The sequence below is a fragment of the Silurus aristotelis genome (genome assembly GCF_946808225.1).
Source record: "Silurus aristotelis genome assembly, chromosome: 27".
NCBI classification, from domain to species: Eukaryota; Metazoa; Chordata; class Actinopteri; order Siluriformes; family Siluridae; genus Silurus; species Silurus aristotelis.
In genome coordinates this window covers 10,643,137-10,670,113 of record NC_139600.1, presented here as the reverse complement: position 1 = coordinate 10,670,113, position 26,977 = coordinate 10,643,137, and the positions used below count along the sequence as shown (strand labels likewise).

Genomic DNA, 26,977 nt, shown 5'->3' with positions numbered 1-26,977 from the left:
CGTTTTTCGCGTGTTAGCCGCGATCCAGGGCGAATTTTTCAAAACCCTTTCTCAGTGAGCACCTAAGACCCAAGAGGAAGGTATGTTCCAAATTTCATTGCAATCCGTTCAGTGGTTTTTGAGATTTCGTGATGAGTGAGTGAGTCAGTCAGTGGTATTTGAGCTTTATATATATAGATTACTCGATTAATCGCTGGAATAATAGGTAGAATAAACGATTACTAAAATAATCGATAGCTGCAGCCCTAGTTGATATTCAAGTTAAGTAGTCTTAGCCTTCTATTTAGAAACTTAAATATCCTGGAGGACAATTGATTGCTAAACATTCCTACAGACGATTAAACGATGCTTTATTTTGTTGTCATTCTACAAAACCGTTTCTGTTCATTTACAATAATTTATTTTCATAGTTTCTTTTTGAAAGTGGTGATCTACCATATATGTCAATTTTTCAGGTGTAAAATTACAGACTGTAGTCCGTTTGTGGCTTTGTACATTGTCGGTTGCCTTCCTCTAAAACATGATACCCACTAATCAAGTTTGCTAGTAACCTGCGATGTTGGTTTTACACAATAGTTTGTCTTTGCCAATTGGCATGGCATGCTTTTTTTTACACTATGTATACTAGCTGGTAAATTTTCCCAGACACCTTTATGGGTGTAATATTTGAATGCTTATTTATTTATTTATTTATTTATTTATTTATTTATTTATTTGTTACTACTACAGGGGATGCTTAAACCAAGGAACATTTGGGGTCAACAGAGAAACCCCTCCTATACTATATATATATTTGTATATATATATATATATATATATATATATATATATATATATATATATATATATATATATATACACACACACACATGTATAAGTTTCATCCTTATGCCATCTCGGGGAGTTTTTTCTTGCCACAGTCTCCACAAGCTTGCTCATCAGGGACAAATTCACACTTATAAAGAACAATCGTATTCATTTTTATCACCAAATTATCTGTGTAAAGCTGCTTTGAGACATTGTTTATTGTCAAAAGTGCTATACAAATAAAAATGAATTGAATTTAATTATTTACTATGCAGGATGATATTAAGAATATCACTCTAAACCATGAAAACATGCTTTTTTTTGTGTTAGACACACACACACACACACACACACACACACACACACACACACACACACACACACACTACACTAGTTTTGGAGTTCACCAATGAAAATGGACAAATTTCTCCTTAGTTCTACTTAGTTTTTTACTACATTTGAGAGACAAACGTAAATAAGTCTAGGAATGACACACTCTTGGACATTCTATGACTGAAAATTTATCAACTTTAGTGTGGTTACAGTAACTCTGTGTAGGCCATATCGCACCACTGTTAAAAGGTCTTCAAGGTCCTCAATATGTTACTAACACATAAAAACGTTTTCATATGCCACACTATTGCCGAATTGTAAATATGTAATAAAATATAAACTTTCTTTTGCAATAAAAGCTGAAAATATAAATTAATATGTAGATGAAACCGGTTATTGCAGCATCTTGAACACAGCTTAAACAATGACTATGTGGTGAACTGAGCCACTGTAATATTTGCTGATTTAGATCTTTGCTGCTCTGTAAGCACAGGCATCTGCCATATTACGTGAGAGTTTGTGGTTATCTAGGTGCATGTGCAAAGGAGCTGTTACCATGGTTTCCTGGCTTGTAATGTAAACTATTAAGAGAACATTTGTATTTGTGTGTGTGTGTGTGTGTGTGTGTGTGTGTGTGGGGGGGGGGGGGGGGGGGGGAATGTTTTTCTAACTTTGGGGGCACCAGTTTTCTAAAACAGGACGGGAATGTGTGAGATACGATTTTACCAGGATGTTTAGTAGGTCCTCATGAGATCCCTATTTCTAGGTTTAAAATAAAAACTGACTAAGAAAGTCAGTAAGTTTCCAGTTTGTTGCTGATTTTAAAATAAAGTTTTAGATATTTGTTATGTTTTGGCTTTAATTAAAAAACTGCATTAGGTGTGTCAAAGGAAGGTCTTTACAAAGTTACGAAGACGGATGTCTGTATAATGCACTATAATGTCTTTCTGTGCATTTTTTTACTTTGTCTCACCAATGCACACACATTTATGGCCTAAAGAATGAGTGCAACAGGAAGTGATAGATTGTGGTTTGTATGCTATAAGCCGTAATGACATTGCAGTGCATTGCATTCGTTTGTGTTAATATGTTCTTCATTATAAGAACCATTTTTGCTTGTGAACAGAATAGAACAGAAGCCCATTTTCACTGAACCTTGCTTTATACGAGTGCGAAAAAATCTCCCTTTGCTTTGTTTTCATGTATCATTAGCGCTGTAAAAGAATTATTACACATTGTTAAATGCTTAATGGTAGATTTTCTTCACTGTTTCCAACAGATGGGATGAGTGTTACTGAATAGTCTTTTTTTTTTGCTTTTTCAATGCATTTTTTAGGGAAGCGGAAGAAAGAGTGAGGTGGCGGAAGTGAGGGAGAGGGTGATAAAGAGAAAAAGTGACTATGGAGTCACTATCAGCTGAGTCAGCCACAGTGGATGAGTTGGTGGAGGCGTGCATAAATGCTTTTGGTCAGTCATGTTTGTCTGTATACATTTTTTTCTATGAACTTATTTACTTAATCCCTTTTTCTGTCCAAGGTAGAGTAAAACATTTTTTGTTTGCATTAATTTACTTTTTTTCAGATGACACAGAGAAATTAAAGGACTTGTCATTGGTCCGGATGTTTCTGATGATGCACCCCTGGTACCTGTCATCCATAGACCTGGCCAAGAAATTCCTGTTCAAGTATCCTCACTAATATACGCTTATTTATAATTTCGAATCCTGTATAACAATGTATCACAAAGTTCTGAGGTTGTGTTGTGTATTCCAAATTAAGCTTTGTTTCCTGATTACCATCAGTACATTATTATGTTGTTTTAGAATAACAAGCAAACACACCAGCAAATACACAAGTACAATCAAACATGGAAAAAATAAATAAATGTGGAAATGCAATGATCGATGTTCCATTCTGTGTCCACTGAAAACAAAGAGAGGAAGATATTTGATCTCTGCTTTTGTTTTTTATTTAAATAATCTTGTAAAATACATGTGTCAGGTTGCAAATAATAATATGAGTAATACGAGTAAGTGCATAAAAAAAAAGCAGCGGTCCCCAACCTTTTTTGCATCACATGCAGGACAATTTTTCACACAGAACTGGTCATAAATTGGCATAGACTGAAATGGTCATTTAAAAAAAAAAAAATCCCTGCAGGCTACGAAAGTCAGTAAAAAGTTATTTATACTTTCTATGCAGCCCGTTACTGGTCTGTGGCTTGGTGGTTGGGGTCCCCGCTTTAAAGTACAGGTGTATAGCAGTTTATGTAAAGCTTCATTAGGGTCAATTCAAAATGTCTGTACTGAGGGTTAAACCCTGGGCTGGTTAGGTAACATCAAACAGTCTAATCCTTAGGCAAAAAAAAGGATATAGACATGCAAACTGAATAAGGATTACAACAGTACAGGTAAACACAGTTGGGCAGCAAACCAGTTACTGGACAGGGGTGGAGACCTGATTGAAACTAAAACAAAGGCAAATGTCAGTGTAAACAAAAGCTCATACACAACCAAACTTCACAACAGAAAAACAGACCTTATTTTTTTAACACCGGACACCACAAAGGATGTTCAGAAAGGAAGTATGTGACTGTTATAGGCTAATTTTTTTCAACTGTGGTAGGAAACTGTATAGAAAGTTTAAACCACAAAACTTTCAAAGAATCTTGTATGACTGTATTATGAGGTTGCATCGAATTGACCCTTCAAAATTCCACATTCAGTACGTTTCATTCTAATCTCCATCGATTACATTTAGAGTATGCAGCTATGTCTGTATTAATGCTACATATATTATCCACTTTATTGCGAAACACCTGTCTTTCTGATCTCTCGACCTCTCCCAGGGATGTTCTTTTGCTCTTAAGGCATGCGTGCCACTCAAAACACCTCGAACATCTCATCGCCATATGTCAAACGCATCTCATGTTAAACGTCTCCGTGGCAGTTTTGCCCTGTTTCATGATGAGTTCCACGTTTGCCCTTTGCACACATGTTGACGCACGTGGTCAGAATAGCAGCAGTTAACACCATTAGTATTGTAACTTTTTGATACTCATTCAGACTTAGGGGAGTTTTATTATAGCCAATTGCCAATTATCCAATGGAAATGTTTTTAAGAAGTAGAAGATCAGTTTATAGATTTTTTTTTTTATATTTCATGACAAAATATTTTTCCCTAATGTGAATGGAGTGTTTGAAGCTAAGGACTGACAATACAATACTTTTTCGAATGATTAGTTTATTTGTTTGAGTAAAATTCATAGAAAAATCTCTCAACAATACCCGAGTCTGTTCGAATAATCCAGAAATGTCAATATCACCCAAACCAACGTGAAGCTTTAAAGCAAAGGCAGAAAAATAATACATCCTTTAAAATACGTATGATTTGCTTAGTTGCTGCTGCTGTTGTTCTGAAAATCATTATATTGGGCTGGATGATAATTTTGCATTATATTGCACCACTATTAAGCACCTCATCCAGGCTTTTGTCAGCTTTGCCAGTTTAAAAGGCTGATAGTTACTTACAATGATCTTGATATCGGAGGAGCAGTAATTAATTCATGGTGAATAAAGGAGTGTTAATGAGACTTAATTAAATATCAGGTCTCAGGAGGAAAGCTGCACTGCCGAGCTCAGGAGTCAAATCTGCCACCTAGTCAAGTAAGTGCACTAATTATTCACACTTCTCTCAGTGCCTTGCACAGTTACAGTGTTTGGCATTTGATTTACACAATATGCATAACTTTCGTGAAACAGAGTTTAATTAAACTAGAATACAGACATTTCTTGGTCGCAAAAGAATTCACCCTCTCGTTAACACCACACTGGTTGTGATTGTAGCTAGGCTATGTCTCCATTAGCTCTGTACATCCGGGTCCTGATAGGATAGTCCATTCTTTTTGGTTCACACTTTGTCACATTGGATGGAGGCCACTAGTAAAGCCTTGCCAGACATTCTCATTTTGATTGACGGCTAATTATGTGACTTCTGATGGCTGCTGGTTCCACCAGAACCTTTTTTTTTAGAGGTTTCACAGCAAGAGGGTTGAATACTTATGCAAATCACTAAATCTATTGCTCTTGCATTCTATCTCTCTGCACCTCTATCCAACCATTATTTATTGTCCATCTGTTTCAACTTCGAATGTGCATGTCTTGTGTCATTTATTTCAGACAAGATAACATCTTGATAGTTTTTTTTTCTCTTAAATGATTTGTCTACAACCTGCCATCCATTCAGTCATCTTTCTCTAGCCCCATGGTTGCCTGCTAGTGCATTTGTAGGTCTTATATCAAAGATTGCACATCATTTGTCTCACTTTGTTTCCTTGTAGGTTCTGGATCTCAGAGTTTCCTGTCGAGTTCAACCTTAATCCGGCTTTGGCTGAACAGATTCGAGATTTGAGGGATCAGCTGAACACTGAGGGCAATGAGCAGGGGAGTCAGCTCATCGATGTTGAGAGTGTGTAAGTGGATATGCACACATGCACATACACACACACACACACACACACACACACACACACACACACACACACACGCTTTTTAAAAACATTTTCCTCAAATGTGCTCATTTTCCTTTTTCAGACCCTCATATAAGTGGAAGCGTCAGGTAACCCAGCGTGTGCCATCCATGTCAAAGAAGAGGAAGATGTCTCTTCTCTTTGAACATTTGGATGCCTCAGAGCTTGCAGAACATCTTACCTACATGGAGTATAAGTCCTTTTGCAAAATTCTGGTGTGTGCCCACAAATGCGTTTACTTACGCTTAGGGTTGCAAAACTCCTGGGAATTTTCAAGTTTGAAAATTTTTCTAGAGAATATATGGGAATTACAGGAATATTACAGTATAAACTGTAAATTAACAAAATTGTAGTTGAAATGTAGTTGAAAAAAAATCTTGCGGGACAATCTTGTTTAAAAAGATTTAAAATTTTATATATTACTATATACTGTATAAATAATATCCTATTACTACTGCACCTATTGTACATATGGACCCATACCCTTATTTAACATACTGCTATTTATTGTAAATAGGCCACTTATGCAGTTCTGTAAAATGACTGGAAAATTGCAACCTAAAATATAGTGCAGATATGACACTAGTTTGGTTTTATGGCAAATCACAGGTTCCAGTCAATGCTCTAAATGCAAATTTCTCTTGTAAAATATTACATAGAGACATAAATGTATATTAAGGACTGTCCTTAAAACTGAATGTATATAAAGGACTGTTCTTAAAACATCTTTCTGTGAGGACATGCTGTAATATTTGCTCTATGACAAGCTGGCCTTGCGCATCATGTGTTCAGTTCCAGGACTATCACAGCTTCGTGAGACATGGCTGCACGGTGGATAACCCAATCCTGGAGCGCTTCATCACGCTCTTCAACAGCGTTTCTCAGTGGATTCAGCTTATGGTGCTCAGCAAACCCACAGCCCAGCAGCGCGCCACCGTCATCACACACTTCGTACGAGTCGCACAGGTCAGTCCGATTATGAGCCACTTAATAAGCGACAGTGTAAACACTATACTTATACTGCTCTTCAGTCCATATGCATCTGCTAAGGGCAGATAAAGCTCAAACATATGTGCTTGGTGTGCATGTTTTCCACTTCCACTTTTTTTTTTTTAGCTCAGGCACATAAAGGAAAGCACAGAATGACACTTTGAGTACTCCGTTAATTTTATTCATCAAACATGCCATGACATCTTTGCAGTTGATCATTTTAAATTGTACAATAGTGATTACCAGAAAAAAAGTAGAACCCCAATTTTATTATCTGAGCCAAACCTTCTAGCTAACCAAGATCTAGCTATTACAAATGTATTAATATGGTTCATTAAACAGTGCTTAAGTTGAAACTGGCTCCTTTTTTGTGTCATTCAAAACTAAATGTGCACATTTTTATAAATTCACTGATATGTTTGAATTGTGACTTTTAATTTAATTTTTATTTGTATAGCGCTTTTAACAATGAACACTGTCTCAAAGCAGCTTTACAAAGATAAAGTAGTCATAAAGTTGTTTAAAACAATGTATAAGTTTAGTCCCTATAGGTTTGTTCCTTATAATTTTTTAAAAGTTTATCCATAATGTGTGAGATAGTATCAAATGTGGCAAGGAAAAAACTCCCTGAGAAGGCATGAGGACTAAACCTTGAGAGGAACCAGACTTATCTGCGTGGTACCGAATGTTCATTCATTTGCAGGTCCATAATTGTTAAAGTTAAATACAAAAATGTTCATGCAAACTGTGGTCCTGATCCACTATAGTAGACTGTTGATATTAATTACTAATTAATTAATTAGTTGCTCAGTAACTTCATGGATCTTTAGGCTGTTGAGGTGGAACCATTCCCAGCTGCTCTCTCCAATTGGCATCGGGAATAATAAAAAATGGATCGGGCAGATCCGAAGGAAAGAAAAGGACAGGAACACTGACCACTTGTACCTCAGGAGCATGTTTAACTTAACAGAGAGGGAGAGGGAGAGAGAGAGAGAGAGAGAGAGAGAGAGAGAGAGAGAGAGAGAGGGTTAAAAAAATAACGGTAAGAAAACGATGAAAATTCACCTTATTTTAAGAGGTTTTAATAATTTCATTGCATTTTAATGCTATGTTTTATTCCTTTTATTGTAGATCGAATTTTATAGGTGAACCACAAACAAATTAACTGTTTAATATTTCAGAGAGGAGTCTCTAAAGTCAAAGTTTTGTAACAGATGCAAAGCTGTTTCTCTCCATTTCCCTTGAATTCTTTGTGCTTACCCAATTCACCAATTTCTCATGAGCCTGCAATTGTGCATGCAGCTTCTTTATCTTTACAAAGTCATCATTTATTAATGTTACTCACTCTGTCACGGAGCAGCACAGCCTGAGCCTTGTTGAGAAGTTCACATCTCACAGCCGGGTGCATGAATAGCACCTGCGTCCAAACATTACAGAACAGGACATTGTCCAAATCCACTTTTATAATGTCTTTGTTTGGCCTGTATAGTTGTTTGCAAGTCTGGATTTTGATTTATGAAATGAAACCTTTAGCTCTGATGTTTCCCTTTTTTGTGCTGTGGGACATCCTGGAGTAGTAGCTCTCTAGGATGCACTTACCCCCCACTCATTTTCTTCCTGATCCCTCATCGTTTCTCACAGTATCCCTTCTTTGATAACGTGGAGTTTTTTTAACGTGGAGTCAGTAACATTAACATCAAGAGGCTCGATCATAAACCTGGGTGATGTAATTAACCACTTTACTTTCTGATGCGTGGTTTATTTGATTCAATGGATGCACTGAAGATAAAAATGTGGCTTAAACAGAAAGGCTTTTGTGACTCTGTGTGTGTGCATGTGTGTGTTGAAGCAGCTGGAGCTGGATTGATTTGTGCACTGTGTATGTGTGAGTGTGGGTTGAAGGGCAGAGGATGTCTCCCATAGAGCCTCATTCATGAAGCCTTACTGGTGTACACATCCCATTCGGTCTCTAGAACAATTAAACAATGCAGCCATATTAGTATATTAGTAGTGCATGTTACACACTGTGTGTGCGTGCGTGTGTGTGTGTGTGTGTGTGTGTGTGTGTGTGTGTGTGTGTGTGTGTGAGAACATTTTTCAAGTCTAACTTTATCTGCTTTCCCAATCCTTCCTTCCTCTGCATCAGTGTCTCCCTCCTTTCGTAGTTCTCTCTGCCAGGCTAATACCTCAACAGCCACATGCTGGCTTTAACTGTCTCTCTCTCTCTCTCTCTCTCTCTCTCTCTCTCTCTCTCTCTCTCTCTCTCTCTCTCTCTCTCTCTCTCTCTCTCTCCTTTTATACAGCTCAAATGTTTTCAACCCGATGTTGTCACATAGATCACTGTAACTGTGAATAATATTTTGTTTACAAGATTCTCCTTTCTGTTTAGAAACTGTTGCAGCTGCAGAACTTTAACACTCTCATGGCAGTGGTTGGAGGCCTCAGTAACAGCTCCATCTCCAGGCTTAAAGACACACAGGCCCACATCAGTAATGACACCAACAAGGTACTATGCACATAGACACAGTACTCATCATCACCATACTTATAATAACTCATAATAACTTGCACATTCTCCAGTTGCTTTTTGTTTCGGCTTCTCCCATTAGGGGTCGCCACAGCAGATTATCCGTCTCCATACCCTGTCCTCTACATCTGCCTCTTTCAAACCAACTACCTGCATGTCTTCCCTCACCACATCCATGAACCTTCTCCTTGGTCTTCCTTTTTTCCTCCTTCCTGGTGGCTCCATCCTCAGCATTCTCCTACCGATATATCCCATGTCCCTCCTCTGCACATGTCAAAACCATCTCAATCTCGCCTCCCTCACCTTGTCTCCAAAACATCCTACATGCACTTTCTCTCTAATAAACTCGCTTCTAATTCTGTCCATCCTTGTCACTTCCAACGATAATCTCCACGTCTTCAGCTCTGCTACCTCCAGCTCCACCTCCTGTCTTTTACTCACTGCCACTGTCTCTAAACCATACAACATCTCAGGTCTCACCAAACTTTTCCTTTCACTGTTGCAGATACTCTTATATAACAAATCACTCCTGCTATCACTCTTCTCTACCCACTCCACCCTGCCTGCACTCTTTTCATTATTTCTCTAACACACTCTCCATTATTTTGCACTGTTGACCTCAGGTACGTGAACTCCTCCACCTTCTCCACCTCTTCCCCCTGCAACCGCACCACTCCACTGCCCTCCCCCTTATTCACACACATGTACTCTGTCTTACTCCCACTGACTTTCATTTCCCTTCTCTCCAGCCCATATCTCCACCTCTCCAGGCTCTTCTCAACCTGTTTCCTACTCTCACCACAAATCACAATATCATCCGCAAACATCATAGTCCACGGAGACTCCTGTCTGACCTCGTCTGTCAAACTGTCCATCACCACTGCAAACAGGAAAGGGCTCAGAGCTGATCCTTGATGCAGTCCAACCTCCATCTTGAACCAGTCTGTCGTTCCTACTGCACACTTCACTGCTGTCACACTGTATTCATACATGTCCTGCACCACCCTTACATACTTCTCTGACACACCTCACTTCCTCATACAATACCACAACTCTCTTGCCACCCTTTGCCTGCTTTCTTTTAATCCACAAACACACAATGCAACTCCTTCTGACCTTCTCTATACTTCTCCATCAACATTCTCAAAGCAAATAATGCGTCTGTGGTGCTCTTCCACAGCGTGAAACCGTAATGTTGCACACAGATGGTCATCTCTTCTCTCAGCCTGGCTTCCACTACTCTTTCCCATGACTTCATGGTGTGACTGATCAACTTAATTCCACTGTAGTTACTGCAGGTCTGCATATCTCCCTTATACTCCCTATACCAGCACACTCCTTCTTCATTCCTCAAGCATCCTCTCACCTTCCAAAATCTTGTTGAACAGTCTGGTTAGAAACTCCACTGCCATCTCTTCTAAACATCTCCATGCTTCTACCAGTATGTCATCTGGTCCAACCGACTTTCCACTCTTCATCCTCTTAATCGCTGCTCTCACTTCCTCCTTACTAATCCTATCCACTTCCTGCTTCACCATCCAGACACCATCCAACATTCTCTTTCTCATTTTCCTCATTCATCAGTTGCTCAAAATACTCCCTCCATCTTCTCAACACACTCTCCTCAGTAGTCAACACATTTCCATTTGCATCCTTTACTGCAGAATTATACCGAGTTATATACAAGTTAGTAGCACATCCTTATTTTCCTTCCTTAGTGTCCAATTTCTGACCTCTTCCCTGAATCTCACACTCTTCCTCCTTTAGTTTTCACCATCTTATTCTTCATTCAGTTCTCACTCTTCTCCTCTTCTTATGCACCTCCAAAACCATCCTACAGTCCACCATTGATGCTGTCTGGCTACACTATCCCTTGCCAACACCTTACAGTCTCCAATCTTCTTCAGGTCACATCTCCTACATAGAACATAGTCCACCTGTGTGCACCTTCCCCCACTCTTATATCACCCTATGATGCTCCTTCTTCTTAAAATAAGTATTCACCACTGCCATTTTCATCCTTTTAGCAAAACCTACCCACATCTGCCCTTAAACATTCCTCTCCTTAAGGCTATACCTACCCATCACCTCCTCATCACCTCTGTTCCCTTCACCTACATGCCCATTAAAGTCTTCCCCAATCACCAATCATTCATTTCTATTTACACCATCTACCACTTCATTTAACTCAATCCAGATTTTTTTCTTCTCCTTCATCACACAACCCACTTGTGGAGCACAGGCACTGATGACATTTATTATCACCCCTTCAACTTCCAGCTTCATGTTCATCACCCTATCAGAAACTCTTTTCACCTCCACTACACTCTTACTGTACTCTTCCTTCAAAATCACCCCTACACCATTTCTCTTTCCATCCACACCATGATAGAACAGTTTAAACCCTGCCGCCAATGTTCCTGGCCTTACTCCCTTTCCACTTGGTCTCCTGAACACACAACGTATCTACCTTTCTCCTCTCCATAATATCAGCTACCTCTCTCCATTTACAAGTCATAGTACCAACATTTAAAGAGGGTCCCCTGGTGGTCTAGTGGTTAAGATGCAGCGCTCTCACCGCTGCGACCCGGGTTCGATTCCCGGTCAGGAAACCATCCCCAGCCACTCTCAGTGCCGGTCCCAAGCCCGGATAAATTGGGGAGGGTTGCGTTAGGAAGGGCATCCAGCGTAAAACATATGCCAAATCAAACGTGCGGAGGATCCGCTCCGGCGACCCCTAACGGGAGAAGCCGAAAGAAACTTTAGTACCAACATTTAAAGAACCCACCCAAACCTCCACTCTCCTACACTTCTCCTTTCCCTTTTCCTTTTCATGTCCTTCATTAAAGAATTGTATTGTCATAATTTCCTGCTTTTCTTTTCCGAATGCTCCAGATCTTTAACAGTCTGCTGGATCTGGTGACATCAAGCGGGAACTACAGTCAGTACCGGCGGCGTTTTTCTGAGTGTTCGGGTTTCCGGTTCCCGATCCTGGGAGTTCATCTGAAGGATCTGATTGCGGTGCATGTGGCTCTGCCGGATTGGGCCGATGACGAGAAAACGCGTGTTAATCTGACCAAGACACAACAGCTGTACTCCATACTGCATGAGCTGGCACTGGTCCAGACCATGTCACCCAATATAGACGCCAGCACAGACCTGCTTAACCTTCTCACGGTGAGACTTTGTCTCTGTGTGTGTGTCTGTATTTGTGTGCTTTTTTAAAAACTGGTCAAGTAATTTGATCGCATTGTATGTTCCCAGAATATCTACATATCCCCACTCAGATAACTACCTAATACTATATAAAGTAAGCAATAAAGCTACCATATACCATTTCTCCACCTGTTTGTTACGTACATCTGTCTGTATTGCACGTGTTTCAGTGTGTTGCAATTTGGGATTGTGTGTATGTTTGTAGATTGTATTGTGCGTTTGTATAGGATTACGCTACATATGGTTGCGACAGATGCTTTAGCAATACTGCTTGTTTGTTTACATGAAAGTTTTGTCTGTGTCTTCGTTTGAATCTTTTAGTAATTAAACAGATAGCCTTGTTTCTTCAACCTCTACAAGTGGTGACAACATATGCTTGGAAAATGTGCACTGAGTTACATTCTTGTCTTTCTCATACATAGGAAAGTGCTGTAGTATTCTGGGAATTCTGTATTTGTGCACTGACACTAGAGAGACCCTGACGACGTGTTTCCTGAACAAACACAAATCACACACACTATGGCTTTGGAAACCGGAACTAATCGCTAATTTAGCTAATATAAATTGTGTCATATTTGAGTTAAAATTCTGTTCTGAGAATCCTAGAATAGAATACATTGGAAAAAGAGTAGGGCTGGGTAATACAAACATATGATGTTGATGTGATAAATTACGTCGTGATACACTTTTCTGAGATATTGTTGGTATTGTGATATGTTTTAATGCAGTTTGGATGTGTTAATAGTATTGATATATAACCCACAGACTGCATTGAATGTATTTTATATAGAGGAGTAGAAATGTGTTTGGTTGTTTATTTTTCAGCTAGGAAAAGTTAAACAGTATAGTTTGGCCAAAAGTCTATACAACTTACATAATTATTGTGGGGCTACAAATGTAATATAACCAGCAAGAAATAATATATATAATATATGGAAATAGTTTGTGGACATCTTACTATAAGACTTGTATGCGCTTTTTGACATCCCCTTTCAGATTGAATCCCCATTTGCTGTTATAATAACCTCCACTCTTCTGGGAAGATGTTGCACTAGATTTTGAAGTATAGTTATTAAGATTTGTGCTCATTCAGTCACAAGGGTGTTAGTAAAATCAGGTACTGATGTAGGTGTGTGAGGAGGCCTGGGGTGCACTCAGTTTTGTTTTGGGTCAGAGCTCTAAAGCAGGCCACTCAAGATCTTCCACTGTAACCCATGTAAACTTTGTCATGTTGTAACAGGTTGTGTTCTCCAATTCAAGGGAAAATTGCTACCGCTTTAGAGATTGCGTTATGAGGTTCTTCCCAAAACTGTTACCAAAAGCATAAAGGCTCACAATTGTATAGTATGTATTTGACATACTATACAATTGTGAGCCTTTATGCTTTTGGTAACAGTTTTGGGAAGAACCTCATAACGCAATCTCTTAGACCACACTTACGAAAAGTTTAAAACCAAATTTAAATAGAATCAATAAAGATTGAATCCAGTTTTACAAAATGTTTTACTTTTAAATGTGCATTATATGAAGCAAAAAAGACATAACGTATTTTTCGGACTATAAGCCGCTACTTTTTTTCTACGTTTTGAACCCCGCAGCTTAAACAACGAAGCAGCTTATTTATGAATTTTTCCTGGGTTTTTCCCGGTTTCACAAACTTCAAGCCAAAAAACTGAGACCCATAACATTAGACCAATGAAATTTCCGTACGGAAACGAAAAAAAACGCACCTCACCTGTGTTCTGAGCTGCACGGCTTCAGGAGAAAAAAGTTTTTTTTTTTAAACGCACGACGATGCCAAAAGATAAACCCCCAAGAGAAATAGTTGTGGAAGGAAGGAGGAAGACAGTGAACAATGACTTTCTTGGTAGACTACTGTTTAGATACAAGCCGTTGTAACGCGTTGAGTCTGGGTGAAGAGAGAGCTCGCTAACTCCAGTTACAACAGAAATCATATAAGCACAGACAGGTTTCCAAAACTCGTGCTTTTTTATTTTTCTTGGCAACAGCGTTACGGGTTAGTCAAAGGAACTTAGAAATGAGCATCAGAAAATAATAAGGACATATTTCTCGGTCTTGCACACATGCAGTAATAGCGGAAAAATGCAGTGGCAGGCTATTCCCAAAATACCGCTCTGCTCCTAAAGGAGCCACAACATATTTCACCCGTGTAACAGGCACTGTCTTTTGTTAAAGCCTGTGTAAAGTTCATTAGTTTCAGTGTAGACACCTGCAGCTTATAGACAGGCGTGGCTTATTTATGTTCAAAATAAAAATCTTTGTCAAATTCAGTGCGGCTATATATGGGTGCCCTTTATATATATATATATATATATATATATATATATATATATATATATATATATATATATATATATATATATATATATATATATATATATATATAAATAAACAACTACACATTATAAGCATATTTATTGTACTTTCTAACTGAAGTATTCTGGCAGCCCTGAATTTGAAACAAAGCTGTTTTATAATGTGTAAATGAATAATTCCTTTCATATTGCAGGTGTTTATTGATTATCCTGGCAGCAGCTATTTGGATGAACAGGGGACAAAACACTTCTTTTAAATTATAATACATTTTATTTAGTTGTTTTGTTGAGGCACAAATAAAAAACAATGTGTGTGTGTGTGTGTGTGTGTGTGTGTGTGTGTGTGTGTGTGTGTGTCTGAGGAGTGAGATTTTTTCTTTCAAGTGTGAGGTAGAGGGAGAGTGAATTATAAGCATAGAAAAACAGAAAAGCATAGAAAAATAGAGAGCATGGATCCGAAATGGCACCTTTTCACCCTAGAATATTTCCTGAACATGTTTTTTTTTCTTGTACATTTCTTAACATTGTTGAGAAATTGACATTCCTCTGCGGAGGAGTCGCAATACAAGCAAAAATTCTGAGAATTAGGACGAGAGAATGAAGCAAATGCACTCTCCTACTTGTAAGTAAGGATTTCTCAGACATACCCACTCGTAAGCCCTTTGATAGTTTACAGCAGCATGCTGAGGAATTTTTCCCTGGAAGGAAATTATGTTTACACACTAAACTATTTGTGCACTGACACTAGAGAGACCCTGACGACGTGTTTCCTGAACAAACACAAATCACACACACTATGGCTTTGGAAACCGGAACTAATCGCTAATTTAGCTAATATAAATTGTGTCATATTTGAGTTAAAAGCAATAATCACGTTTGCTATCAGTGTCAGCGAAACAGTGGGATCACGTGTAAAAAGATAAAAAATATTCAGTAAAGGAAAATTTACATGTGAATTATAATTATAGTAAATAAGGGAAAAGAACATGAAGGGCAGCATGCTGTTATAGGAATTGAATCAATTAACAGGTATAATCGTATAGGTTGTATATTTACATTTATTTGGCAGATGCCATTATTCAGAGCGAGAGTTAAGAGCTTTACTCAAGGGGAAGAGCAATGGCAGCTTGGCTATGCTGGGATTTTACCTCACAACCTTCTGATCAGAAGTCCAACAGTTTAACCACTGAGATACCACACAAGTTACTGATCGCACGATGCCAATGATTATTTTCCGTTTTGCATTGTTTTATAAATAATAAATAAATAAATAAATAATAAATGCCTCACTTCAGCTGTTTTCTTAAATGGGGTTCGTGCTTTTTTTGAACATGTACCCAGATTCTAAGCACAGACAGTACTTGGTGCTTGATATTATTGCTCATCAGTCAGAGAAATTGCCCATTCGAGTGCTAAATGGTCGCAGCAGCACATTTAGCCTCGGTGTGAATAATCAAAATGGATCTCGGCATGTACCAGCAAATGTCATACAAATTGAATATAGTTTTGTAGGAAGAATTATGGACTCAAAGACTTTTTTTTTCCAAGTTGCTTCTTCCTCGGGAAAGCCAGAAGCCACATGTACTACTTACTCTGTATTAGTAAATGTTCCTTGATTTTAAATGATGTGGTGTATGTTTGTGTGTTTTGGAGTAGGTATCACTGGACCAGTATCATACAGAAGATGAGATATACCAGCTCTCACTACAGAGGGAACCTCGAAGCTCCAAACCAGCTGTGAGTTACGGACCTGTTCATTTCCACTATCACACTTTCCCATCGTACTACGCTAGTATTTTAACGTTTCTTTGCTTGTGATTGGCTGATCAGAACTCAAACCCTGGTCCCAGCCTAGCAAATAAGCGACCATCGATGGTTGATGAGTGGGCGGCGTCGGTGAAACCTAAAGCAGATCCTGCCATCATCACCAAACACATTGAGAAGATGGTTGAAGTATGAACTTTTTTTAAGGACGGTTTAAGTTTTGAAGTTTCTGAATTCTTATTTTATAGAGTGAAATTAGTATGTACCATTTATATAGAATTTATCAGTAACCTCATTATTAAAATGGCAGAATTTATACATAAATATGCCACAGAGAGGCAGGTTATCTTCTATCTTACTGAAAAAGCCTTGAAATACAAGTATAAGTGTTTTCCATATTCAGGTTGTATCATAAATATCAGCTAAAATTGTTAAAATGTACTATTATCACTATCTAACTTAGTATCAAGGTTGTGCAGCAAATAATTTGTGAGTTTGATATTTTCTCAATACTATTATATTAAAATAAGATTTCCTGAAGTACTCATTCTATGTAATTGCAATGAAGCATAAACATATAATAATTTAACTTGGAAGAACTGTTGTATCAAGCTAGGACTTGCATTTAACATCTTTCTTTTTATCCTTCTCAAAATGCTTACACTTTTCAGTAAATCAAATCATCTCACAGTAAACTAATGACTGTTTCAGAGCGAGAATAATCTGTCTTGTTTCCACGGTTGCAGTCTGTCTTCAAGAATTTCGACACCGATGGAGACGGCTATATTTCCCGTGAGGAGTTTGAGAGCATCAGGAACAATTTCCCCTATCTCAGCAAGTTTGGAGAGCTAGATACAAACCAGTGAGTTTGGAAACACTGACCTTTAGACTGAAGTGCTGAACTTTAAAATTCAAGTACCATTAGAATGCTTGGCTTGATGTATCAGTGGGAAACAAATTGAAATCTGCAAGACCAAACACCAGATTTGTTCGGTCTGAGAATTAGCCTGAGTGTGAGCAATTTCCAATAAACAAATATGTTCTCCATAAATAAACAAAACCTGGGTGGAAAATGTATGATTATAGTCTAATCTCTGACATCTAAAGCTATTTGTACAATAAATGTGATGGATGTTAGCATACAAAAAAATTGCACACAAAACTTTTAATGTTAAAAGGTTAAAAAATACTGCATTTAGAAATCCACTTTTAGGTGTATTCTCTTGATTGCCAGTGCCATGAAGCAAAAAAACATTATAAAAAAAACATTTGTTAAAAAGTAGAAATAAAAAATAAAATAAGTGCAATAAAAGTAAAGCTAAAATGTAATAAAATCTTAATTGGACTAAAGATTTATTAGAACATAAATGCAAAGCTAGATTTTACATTTCTTAGTCAGAAGAGTGTGGCAATTACCTAATCAAGTGCAGATGTGCAAGAGGCAAACATTTTTTTTTTGCAATAGTTGTACAGTATGTGTGCAAATAAACAATTTGAGTTAGTGGATATTGTGATTAGGATTCTAGGCTGTATTCTTAGTTTTTGATGTTCTTTAGGTTGAGAGTCCAATTTGCGAAAAATCTCATTCTCTTTGTAGTGTTCTTCTGGGAGTGGAAGCATTTCCTTAACTGAAACATTCCATAGTTGTAAAGATTAAGGTCCTTCACTGGTTTCCCGGCTTTGGCCCAGCACTGCTTGCTGTAGATAGACTGCAGGTTAGGCAGCACATTGTGGATGGTACGATGCTCAGCTGATTGCACCACCACTTTCTGTTCGGAAAACCGTCTGAGATGTTTTTAAGTGGTGCAGGTGTCAAAGTTCCTGAGCAATTATCTTTATACTATTCCATACTTTCCTTAAACCTGAAAATGGTCAAATGTTCATTTCTAGGTTTGTTGGCTCTAAACGATACAATGATTAATCATAGTCTTTATCTAATGTGATGATTTTATTCCAAGTCATCATGATTTTCACACACACATGTTCACGTAAAGGTAACTCATTGTTTCACACAACTATTGTACATTCCATCCATAGTGATTTACTATCAGGACTCCTGACTATTTTTCTTTTTTTTTTTTCTTTTGTTCTTTTTCCAGTCACTCCTTTTCCTTTTGCAGTTCAATTATTTTCCATTTAAACATCCTGTTTCTCTTGTACACTGTTAACCCAGCACATTTCTCTTTTTCTCTCTCTCTCTCTCTCTCTCTCTCTCTCTCTCTCTCTCTCTCTCTCTCTCTCTCTCGCTCTTTTTCTTTCACTCCCTTTTTCGCTATCAGGGATGGCAAGATCAGCAGGGAGGAGATGATAGATTACTTTATGAAGGCCAGTTCACTGCTGAACTGTAAGATGGGCTTCATACACACTTTTACCGAGACCACTTATGTTAAGCCCACCTTCTGCGAACACTGCGCCGGATTTGTGAGTATCTATTGCTCTAGCGAGATGGATGGAGAAATAGATTGGAAAACATATTTCTTACCAGATCCAATCAATTACTGGTACCCTTCAAGCAAATGGAGAAAAACCCCCCACAATTATTTAAATATCTGCAAGAAGTGTGACTTCAGATGGTCCCGAGTTACGATTGTTCGACTTATGATTTTTCGATCTTACGTTGAATATAGCAAATGACAAAATTGTACAAATATAAAAAATCCGCGCAACAGGCAGCAGCGTACCATGTACGATACGTTGGACGTGCCGCTGAGTTCAGCGTATCTCTCTGTGAGATGCCCCGCTCTCGCTAATCGGTCGACAGAGTAAATTTGTCTCAGTGTGTATTTTTTTCTGTTTCAAACGGTTTTAAACTGCAATTTTAGTGATAAAAGCATGTCTTCCAAGCGCTCAAGTATCTCTACTGCTTGTAGTGAAAAAAAAAAAGAGGAAAGCCATCAGTTTAGAGCAGAAAATTTAAATTATAAATCAGCATTAAGCAGCAAAGACTGTCACAGTCATAGTACCATCTTCGACTTACGATATTTTTGACTTACGATGGGGTCGTCGTAACGTTTCTCCATCGTAAGTAGCTAAAATTCCTCTTAACAATGATCAAATTTACTTGTCACTATTACTATACTGTGGTCTGAACTGAAGCAAAAATACCACAAAATTACGAACCTCAGAATATAAAGGAAAAGCTTTCTTTCTGTTATTAGACCTTATAATCTCAGTGCTGTTATTCTCTACAGGGAAGGCTTCACTTAATTTATTTTGTACGGCTTACAATCATTTGATTTCAAATCAACGACAAAAGAAAAACATGGTAGGAAATTTATAATGCGTTCTTATGCGTTTAAGCTCCAGTCATCATTTTATAAATGTGAAATTCATCTTAATTAATCTACTAATTTGTGATCATTTAAATGAAGGGTACGATTGGTTTTGGAAATTACCTATATTGTTTGTTTGTATGTCAATTGATATGTATATATACTTTGTATAAAACCAAGATATAAAGGAGTCTCCGAAATATCAGGCTATTTCTTTCTCTATCTTTCTTGGGAATTCTTTTTTCCTTTTTTTTACACCATGTATTTGACAAAGCTCCAAATACAGAATCCAAACTCCTCCACACATTCTGCCACTCAGCTGCTCATTCTACACTTTGTGTGTGTGTGTGTGTGTGTCTGTGTCTGAGTCTGTGTGTGTGCATGCACATAGGTCAGTGTGTATAGACAAAACCCATTGGCTTAAATTCACCACACTTCACCTTATTTTTTTTCAGTTTTTTTGTGCACACATAACTGTATTTCGTAGATCTGTTTAGTGAGAGATGCACAAGTGATTCTACAGTGAGATCTTGACAATGTTGTGTGTTTGTGTTGCTTTGTATTGCACCACCCTGAATGTTTTTTGTGTAATTTAAAAAAAAAGCGAGGGTGGGTCTGCGTGTACGAGGCGATCGTTTGTATACATTTACTGTGTCCGTGTGTTTTGTGTGTGCGCTTGTGTTCTGGACCCTCAGATATTGCCTTGTATGCATGTGTGTGATGGTCTGGACGATCCTTTCATGTATTGTTCCCGCACCATGATGTGAATGCATTGCTCTTGATCCTAAAACCCCCTTTTCCTTTCCTTTATCTGTTTGTTGCTTTTCTGTTTTTCTTTCCATTCATCCATCACTGTTCTTGTTTGGTGTATTTTTTAAAATAATTAACACAATTTTTTTATTTTGTTCTAGATATGGGGCTTTTATAAGCAAGGATACAAATGCAAAGGTAAGAACTATCACAGGAGACAATTTAAAAGAATAGCTGTTTAGTGGTAAGGTTTCCATAGGAGCTGTTACTTTCTGAATTATACAAGTCCTAAAAAGTGTGTGCACATGTGTCTGTGTGTATGAGTTTTTGTGTACCGGCACTACTATGCTCTCCCATTATCTGCACTTAAGCCTGGTTTATTCTCGTAAAATGCAGGAAGTTTGTGATTTTCTAAAACAGAGGAAGGTTCTGTGCAAATTAAAAACCATTTGCCAAACAAACGGGACAGGGCTGTATACTATATCATCTATATATCTACAAAAAATGCAGCCAATTTATATAGAATGTGCAGAACATCTACAAATCAAGTTCTTCTTATCACTTACATTGCAGCAGCTATAAGCACCAGGATTCTGATCACTGAAGTGAAGATTGCTACAAAAAATTGCTAAACTGCCACGCCCTTTATCATAGTTTCAAGTCTTTCCAAATGCTAGAAAGCTTAAATACTACTAGGAAAGTTCTGAGACTGCAAACCTTTTTCCAAAAACACTAAGCAAACATCATCTTATACTAGGTTTATTTGCTAAAATTTTATCTGCTACACATGTCCATGTGAATGAGTTTGACTCTAAAACTAGTAAGAAATTAGAACGGTAACATTTTTAAATGAACTTACATAAAATTTGAATTGCAACCTATTCAACATGTTTTGACCTATTAAAATTGAGATGATAATCAGGCTGAGGATAAGAGGTCGACTGATTAATCGGCATCAGTAGTTAATTGCTTTAACTATCGCCAAAAATCTATACCGGTCCGTTTTTTTTTTACTTCCGGTTCGCTGTCATTACTAGAGCGGCCTCTAGAGGCAACAGAGAGCGCTATAATATATTATATTATAATTTATTATTAATCATGTATTCATTCATTCATTCATTCATTCATCTTCTCCCGCTTATCCGTAACTCGGATCGCGGGGGCAGCAGTCTAAGCAGATTCCCCAGACACTTCTCCGTGTCCAGGGCTCGGGCTGTCAGGGCCCCCGCCTTCGACTGCTGCCCAATCCTCTCAGCACCGGTCCCTTACGGTCCCCCCTGCAGGTGGTGAGCCCACGGGAAGGCGGCCCCACGTCGCGGTCCTTGATTTATTTTTCTCGTAAGGGTCCCCTGGAGCATAGAGGGTTAAGGGCCTTGCTTAAGGGCCCAAGAGTGGCAGCTTGGCGATACCGGGGCTTGAACCCCCGACCTTCCGATCGGTAACCCAGCGCCTTAACCGCTGGAGCCACCACTCCCCTAATCATGTATTATTAATATAATTATATTTATTAATTATTTTATTTATTTCATTTCGCACATTTTCATTATTCAGAAAAGTTTTTGTATTTTTGTAATAAAGTTCAGTACTATTTTACATGGAGTGTTATGTTTTTTTTTTTTTATATCCATTATCCATTTAATGGGTAATTAATTAGTCATCAGCAAGTTCGATCCAACCTCAGTATCAGTATCAGTTCATGGTTCATCAGTTTATGTTTCCTGCTTGAGTTATGCATACTATCTAGGTCACTTATACGGATATCTCTGCTCTCTATTCCTGTCACGCTCTCACACCTACAGTTTTCTGTCCTGTCCTCATTTTTCTCTATTTCTCTATCGTTGTATCAGACTGTCCCTCCATCTCCAGGCTCATGCTGGTATCCATCACGTTGGGCGTGTTGTGTGTGTGTGTGTGTGTGTGTGTGTGGCGTGTAAAAGCACATTCCTTTCCCCAGTCCTAATGCACTTTTGCCACTCTTGTTAGCCCATTCCTCAATTCCTCTTCTCCTCCATCGATCTCTTCTGTTGCTTCATTTTTCACCTTACCTTTATTCTCGTTCCCGACTTACCCCATCCCTTGTTTCTTCTTTCGCCTTTTCTCCCAGTGTGTGGTGTGAACTGTCATAAGGCATGTCGTTCACGGCTAGCGGTGGAGTGTCGCAAACGGGCGAAGAGCATCAGTCACGAGACTCCCCCCCCCCTTCAAGCTCGCTCTTACAGCTTTCCGCCTCCATCTAACTCGCACTCTAATCTCCAGGACACAGGTATGCACATCCCCACATGCACACATACTGTACAGATGTGCACATACAGTCTATACAGTATACAGATGCTTATCACCTTACGAACAAGTTACGTTAGGAACGACCGTTCGTAGCATTAATTTGTTTGTAAATTGTTACTGTGTCTGTTATTGACTACGTATATCTCCTAATGATGTAAAAGCTATAAATACTATTAAATAAACAATAAAATATACAAAAATAAATCTAAATAATCAGAATACTGTATACAATATTTTGTATTAAGTAATACAAATTTTTCAGGGTCGACGACTAGCTAGCGGCGGCTTTCCTCCATTTTGAATTTTTCTGACTCCGAACTAATCTCACTTTGAGGACAGGTTTTTTCGTATACGTAAAAGTTCGTAAAATGAATGTCCGTAAAGTAAAAATTTGTAAAGTGGCGAGCGAAGTTTTTCAAAAATGGCAAAAAATTATTTTCATTAGCCTTGTGGTTGAAACTCACATAACATACTAATTGTAATGTAATGTGTCTATAACTGTAAACTTATTTACTATAACATTCGTTTTGTCTTGACTTTAAAAACACATTTTTAAGCCTTCCCACTTTATGCCCCAAAGTAGACATTTTTAAATTCACAAGGTGCTTCGGTTCGTTTAACATTTTTGTTCATGAAGTTGCCGTAGTTCAACTTGGAGAACATGCATACAGAAATTTTTGGCTGTGACTTTTTTTAAATCTTCCACACGTACATGAGACAAGTGAGTAATTAGCTAAAATTGGATAAATATTTTTCACCTGGGTTTTATTTGCCAATTTGTTGTCTTGTTTTGTGTTGGACTGACCTCTGTCAATCTAAATCTCTGTACAAAATCACAGAAAGTATTTAAATGCTTGAAATTCAAGCACAGTGTTTAAAGGGTTCACCATATTTTTTTCAATTGGAAATAAATCAAAATAAGAAGTTCAGGCGGACAGAGGATCAGACGGGTGATTTGCAAATATTACTTTACATATTAGGCAGTGACAGTTGTTTTGCACACACACACACACACACACACACACACACACACACACACACACACACACACACACACACACACACACACACACACACACACACACACACCTCTATAGGAGCTGTCAAGACAGAGGTGAGTCAGCCAGGTTAATTGCTTCCTCATCCTTGTATGAGACTTAAATATATATGTGTGTGTGTGTGTGTGTGTGTGTGTGTGTGTGTGTGTGTGTGTGTGTGTGTGTGTGTGTGTGTGTGTTTGTGCGCGTCTATAAATTGTCTTCAATAAGTTCTGTCTCACCAAGTGTCAGCTAGACTTGTCTGGCACGTCGCTATCATCTTTCTATTTCCAACTCTCGCTCATCAGACTAGCATTATGTCAAATTAGTGTTGTAGCTCAACACAAAACTGGAAAACATCACCAGTGTGGAAAAAGTTTTATTTTACTTATTTTTACTTCATCTGTGCTCTCTCTTTAGTGATTGCAGAGGAGGACCAGGAGGCACTGAGGGAGGCGGTGTTTGAAGCCCACCTTTAATACAGGTATCAGAGATTTACTTATTAACTCTATTTTAGTGGTATTATAAAAATTATCGGATGTTTTTGTTTAAATACAATTTCAGTATATATTAGGTGTGTAAGGCCACTATAATGCCACTATAATAATGCCACTATTTGTATTATGTTCTGTATTTCAATTTTAACCTAACCCCTGGTGGTCTAGTGGTTAAGATGCAGCGCTCGGGTTCGATCCCCGGTCAGGGAACCATCCCCAGCCACTCTCAGTGCCGGTCCCAAGCCCGGATAAATTGGGGAGGGTTGCGTTAGGAAGGGCATCCAGCGTAAAACATGTGCCAAATCAAACGTGCGGAGGATCCGCTGTGGCAACCCCTAACGGGAGAAGCCGAAAGAAAGTTTTATTTGAATTTCAACCTAAAGTAGGCGTGGCCTCAAATGGAAGTGTTTGGCTTTTTTTCTGTTGTTTTTCCAATTTGGTCACCTGGCAGTTAACATCAAGCCCCATCTCTTTCCTATCATATGATCTACTAAATGGGCTAAGTGAAGGCTATCCCATGCTTCCTTTGATATAACTTCCTTCCACTGATATGAAGTTCTTGTGAACTGCTACTCATGCAACCGCTTTGAAAGAGTTTACCCTCTTCTGCATCCATTAACTCCAGAGACATCCATGATTAGTCAATGTTGCTGTGATTGGCATTAGAAAAATGAGTACGCCATGCTGTACTTCCCAACCAGGACACTCTACATTTTGCGAAATCAGACATTTTGATGGAAGAAACTCCTGATTCTAACTTGCCTCAACACCCGTGTCTTTATTTGCACAATTTTTTTAAAGTAGTTGAAAAGAAAGTTTTAGGCTCATGAACATTTTAATAGATATCGATCAGTGTTTGACTCAATAATATCATTAAAAATAATAAATCGGTGTGCTGAGAGTAACATAAGAGTCTTTTCACATAAACTGAATTGATTCAGCAAAGAGTCATGTGACAAAAATGATAATAGGAACATTATAGTCATAATAACTTTGGATACTCAAGAACATTTAAAGGCAAACACTTTTGTATTTTTACTCAAGTGAAATTTTAAATGGAGTTTTTACTATTACTGGAGTATTTCTACTTTAACTCAAGTACATAGTTTGTGCACTTCATTCATTACTTCCAAACCCCAGGAAACATCTACAAACATTCTTAAGAAGTCTTAAAGGTACTGAAAGCATTGCCAGTATGGTCTGTGTTTTTACACAAATAGTTTTTTTGAATCCTTTGCTTATTTGTTGTTTTTGTTTATCAATTCCAGACAAAATTTCCAAAAATTTCAACAAGCCAGTAGCCTAATATATTAAACAATAAGACATTAATTGATTTATTGAATGCAGCTTTTTTTTTTATAAACAAATCTTACTTGTCATATGTTTGTTTCCTAGTCCTACACCTCTAGTCTGATTAAAAATGCACTTCTTGTTTGCATCATTATAGTTCATGGCTCTCAGGTCCCTGGCAGAAGATTAACACTTGGAAAACATCCTGCTGTCCACTCACCTCACCTCAGCTCAGCTCAGCTGTAATCCTAATCATACAGAGAGAAAAAAAAAAAGCTTGAAGGCGATGAGTATAAATGGCACCTCTTCCAACAACACTGGTCTGTTAGTAGCCTAAATCAGATGTCGTCATGCGATTTTACTACTCGGAATAGATTGTGTCCAGGCACAGCTCCAGGACTAATATGTCAGCATGCTTCCATCTTGTGGATGAGAGCTGCAAGTGCAAAGCAGATTAAGCACTTGTTCCTCTACATAATTTTGTTTTTATTTCTTGAATGTGATATTTTTATAAGTATTATCTATTTGTCAGTAGTGTTCATGTTTATATATATATGGTTTAAAAGTAATATTTTAGTGATCAGTGAGACTAATATGAAAAACAAATTCTGTTACAGATTTTAATATATATATATATATATATATATATATATATATATATATATATATATATATATACACACACACACACACACACACACACACACACACACACACACACACACACACACACACACACACACACTTACTTTCTGTGAGGATCATATTAATAGTGAACATAACACATTCATATCATATTATAATTGCATCCATCCACTATGCACATCATAAATAACTATCTATAGCTACTTATAGCTCTCACATTGTAACACTAATACAAAAATCTGCCAATGTTTTTATAGTGCATCTCGAGAACTGCATTTGTTTTTACATTTCTGATATAAATTGTTTATCCACAATGCAATCTGAAGCTCAATTTCTTCATTATTGGTGACTGTTTAATAAGAACTGCAGTTATTAAATGTATTATAAACTTGATAAACAACATCAACAACAACAACAACAACAACAACAACAACAACAACAAAGATTATACATTCTTGTCAGACAGTACAGAAGTATGGAATGGTAGGCATGTTAGTTTAGTGTTTCTTTCATTTACAATAAGTCTCCAACTGTCCCTGCTCTGTACGCACAGTATAATGCCTTGTGAGTGCTTCATGACATGTGTGAGAATATCCAAGAGAAAACATAAAACACATTTCACAAAGGACATTCATAAATATTAATTATAAGCATTTTATTCAAATATAGAATTGCCTCATAAGGTTTTAATGATATGCTGTGA

At 37.8% G+C, this 26,977-nt stretch overlaps 1 protein-coding gene and 1 long non-coding RNA gene across 3 annotated transcripts in view; one reads left to right on the top strand and one right to left on the bottom strand.

Moving 5' to 3' along the window:
• The window catches only part of LOC310721162 (RAS guanyl-releasing protein 2-like), a 44,096-nt gene extending 18,170 nt beyond the window's left edge, over positions 1–25,926 (top strand). Inside the window, exons 2-17 of one of the 2 annotated variants that reach the window (XR_014531950.1) lie at positions 2,477–2,607; positions 2,722–2,824; positions 4,748–4,804; positions 5,479–5,610; positions 5,732–5,882; positions 6,460–6,633; positions 9,047–9,163; positions 12,080–12,361; positions 16,393–16,473; positions 16,567–16,689; positions 17,247–17,362; positions 18,780–18,921; positions 20,684–20,720; positions 22,627–22,785; positions 24,263–24,472; positions 24,699–25,698. Coding sequence is in view for 1 of the 2 variants with exons in the window: in XM_083532544.1 (XP_083388670.1) it covers positions 2,541–2,607; positions 2,722–2,824; positions 4,748–4,804; positions 5,479–5,610; positions 5,732–5,882; positions 6,460–6,633; positions 9,047–9,163; positions 12,080–12,361; positions 16,393–16,473; positions 16,567–16,689; positions 17,247–17,362; positions 18,780–18,921; positions 20,684–20,720; positions 22,627–22,785; positions 24,263–24,321 (1,800 nt within the window). In the remaining variant the exon portion in view is untranslated. Of the gene's footprint in view, positions 1–2,476; positions 2,608–2,721; positions 2,825–4,747; positions 4,805–5,478; positions 5,611–5,731; positions 5,883–6,459; positions 6,634–9,046; positions 9,164–12,079; positions 12,362–16,392; positions 16,474–16,566; positions 16,690–17,246; positions 17,363–18,779; positions 18,922–20,683; positions 20,721–22,626; positions 22,786–24,262; positions 24,473–24,698; positions 25,699–25,800 lie in introns of those variants that run through there. The other variant, XM_083532544.1, reaches the window with a different exon arrangement.
• On the bottom strand, positions 22,231–24,844 carry LOC310721218. The gene is made up of 2 exons (XR_014531962.1): positions 24,717–24,844; positions 22,231–24,488 (listed from the first exon to the last, which is right to left on the bottom strand). It is a non-coding gene; the product is annotated as an uncharacterized lncRNA (long non-coding RNA).
• Positions 25,927–26,977: the final 1,051 nt, after the last annotated feature.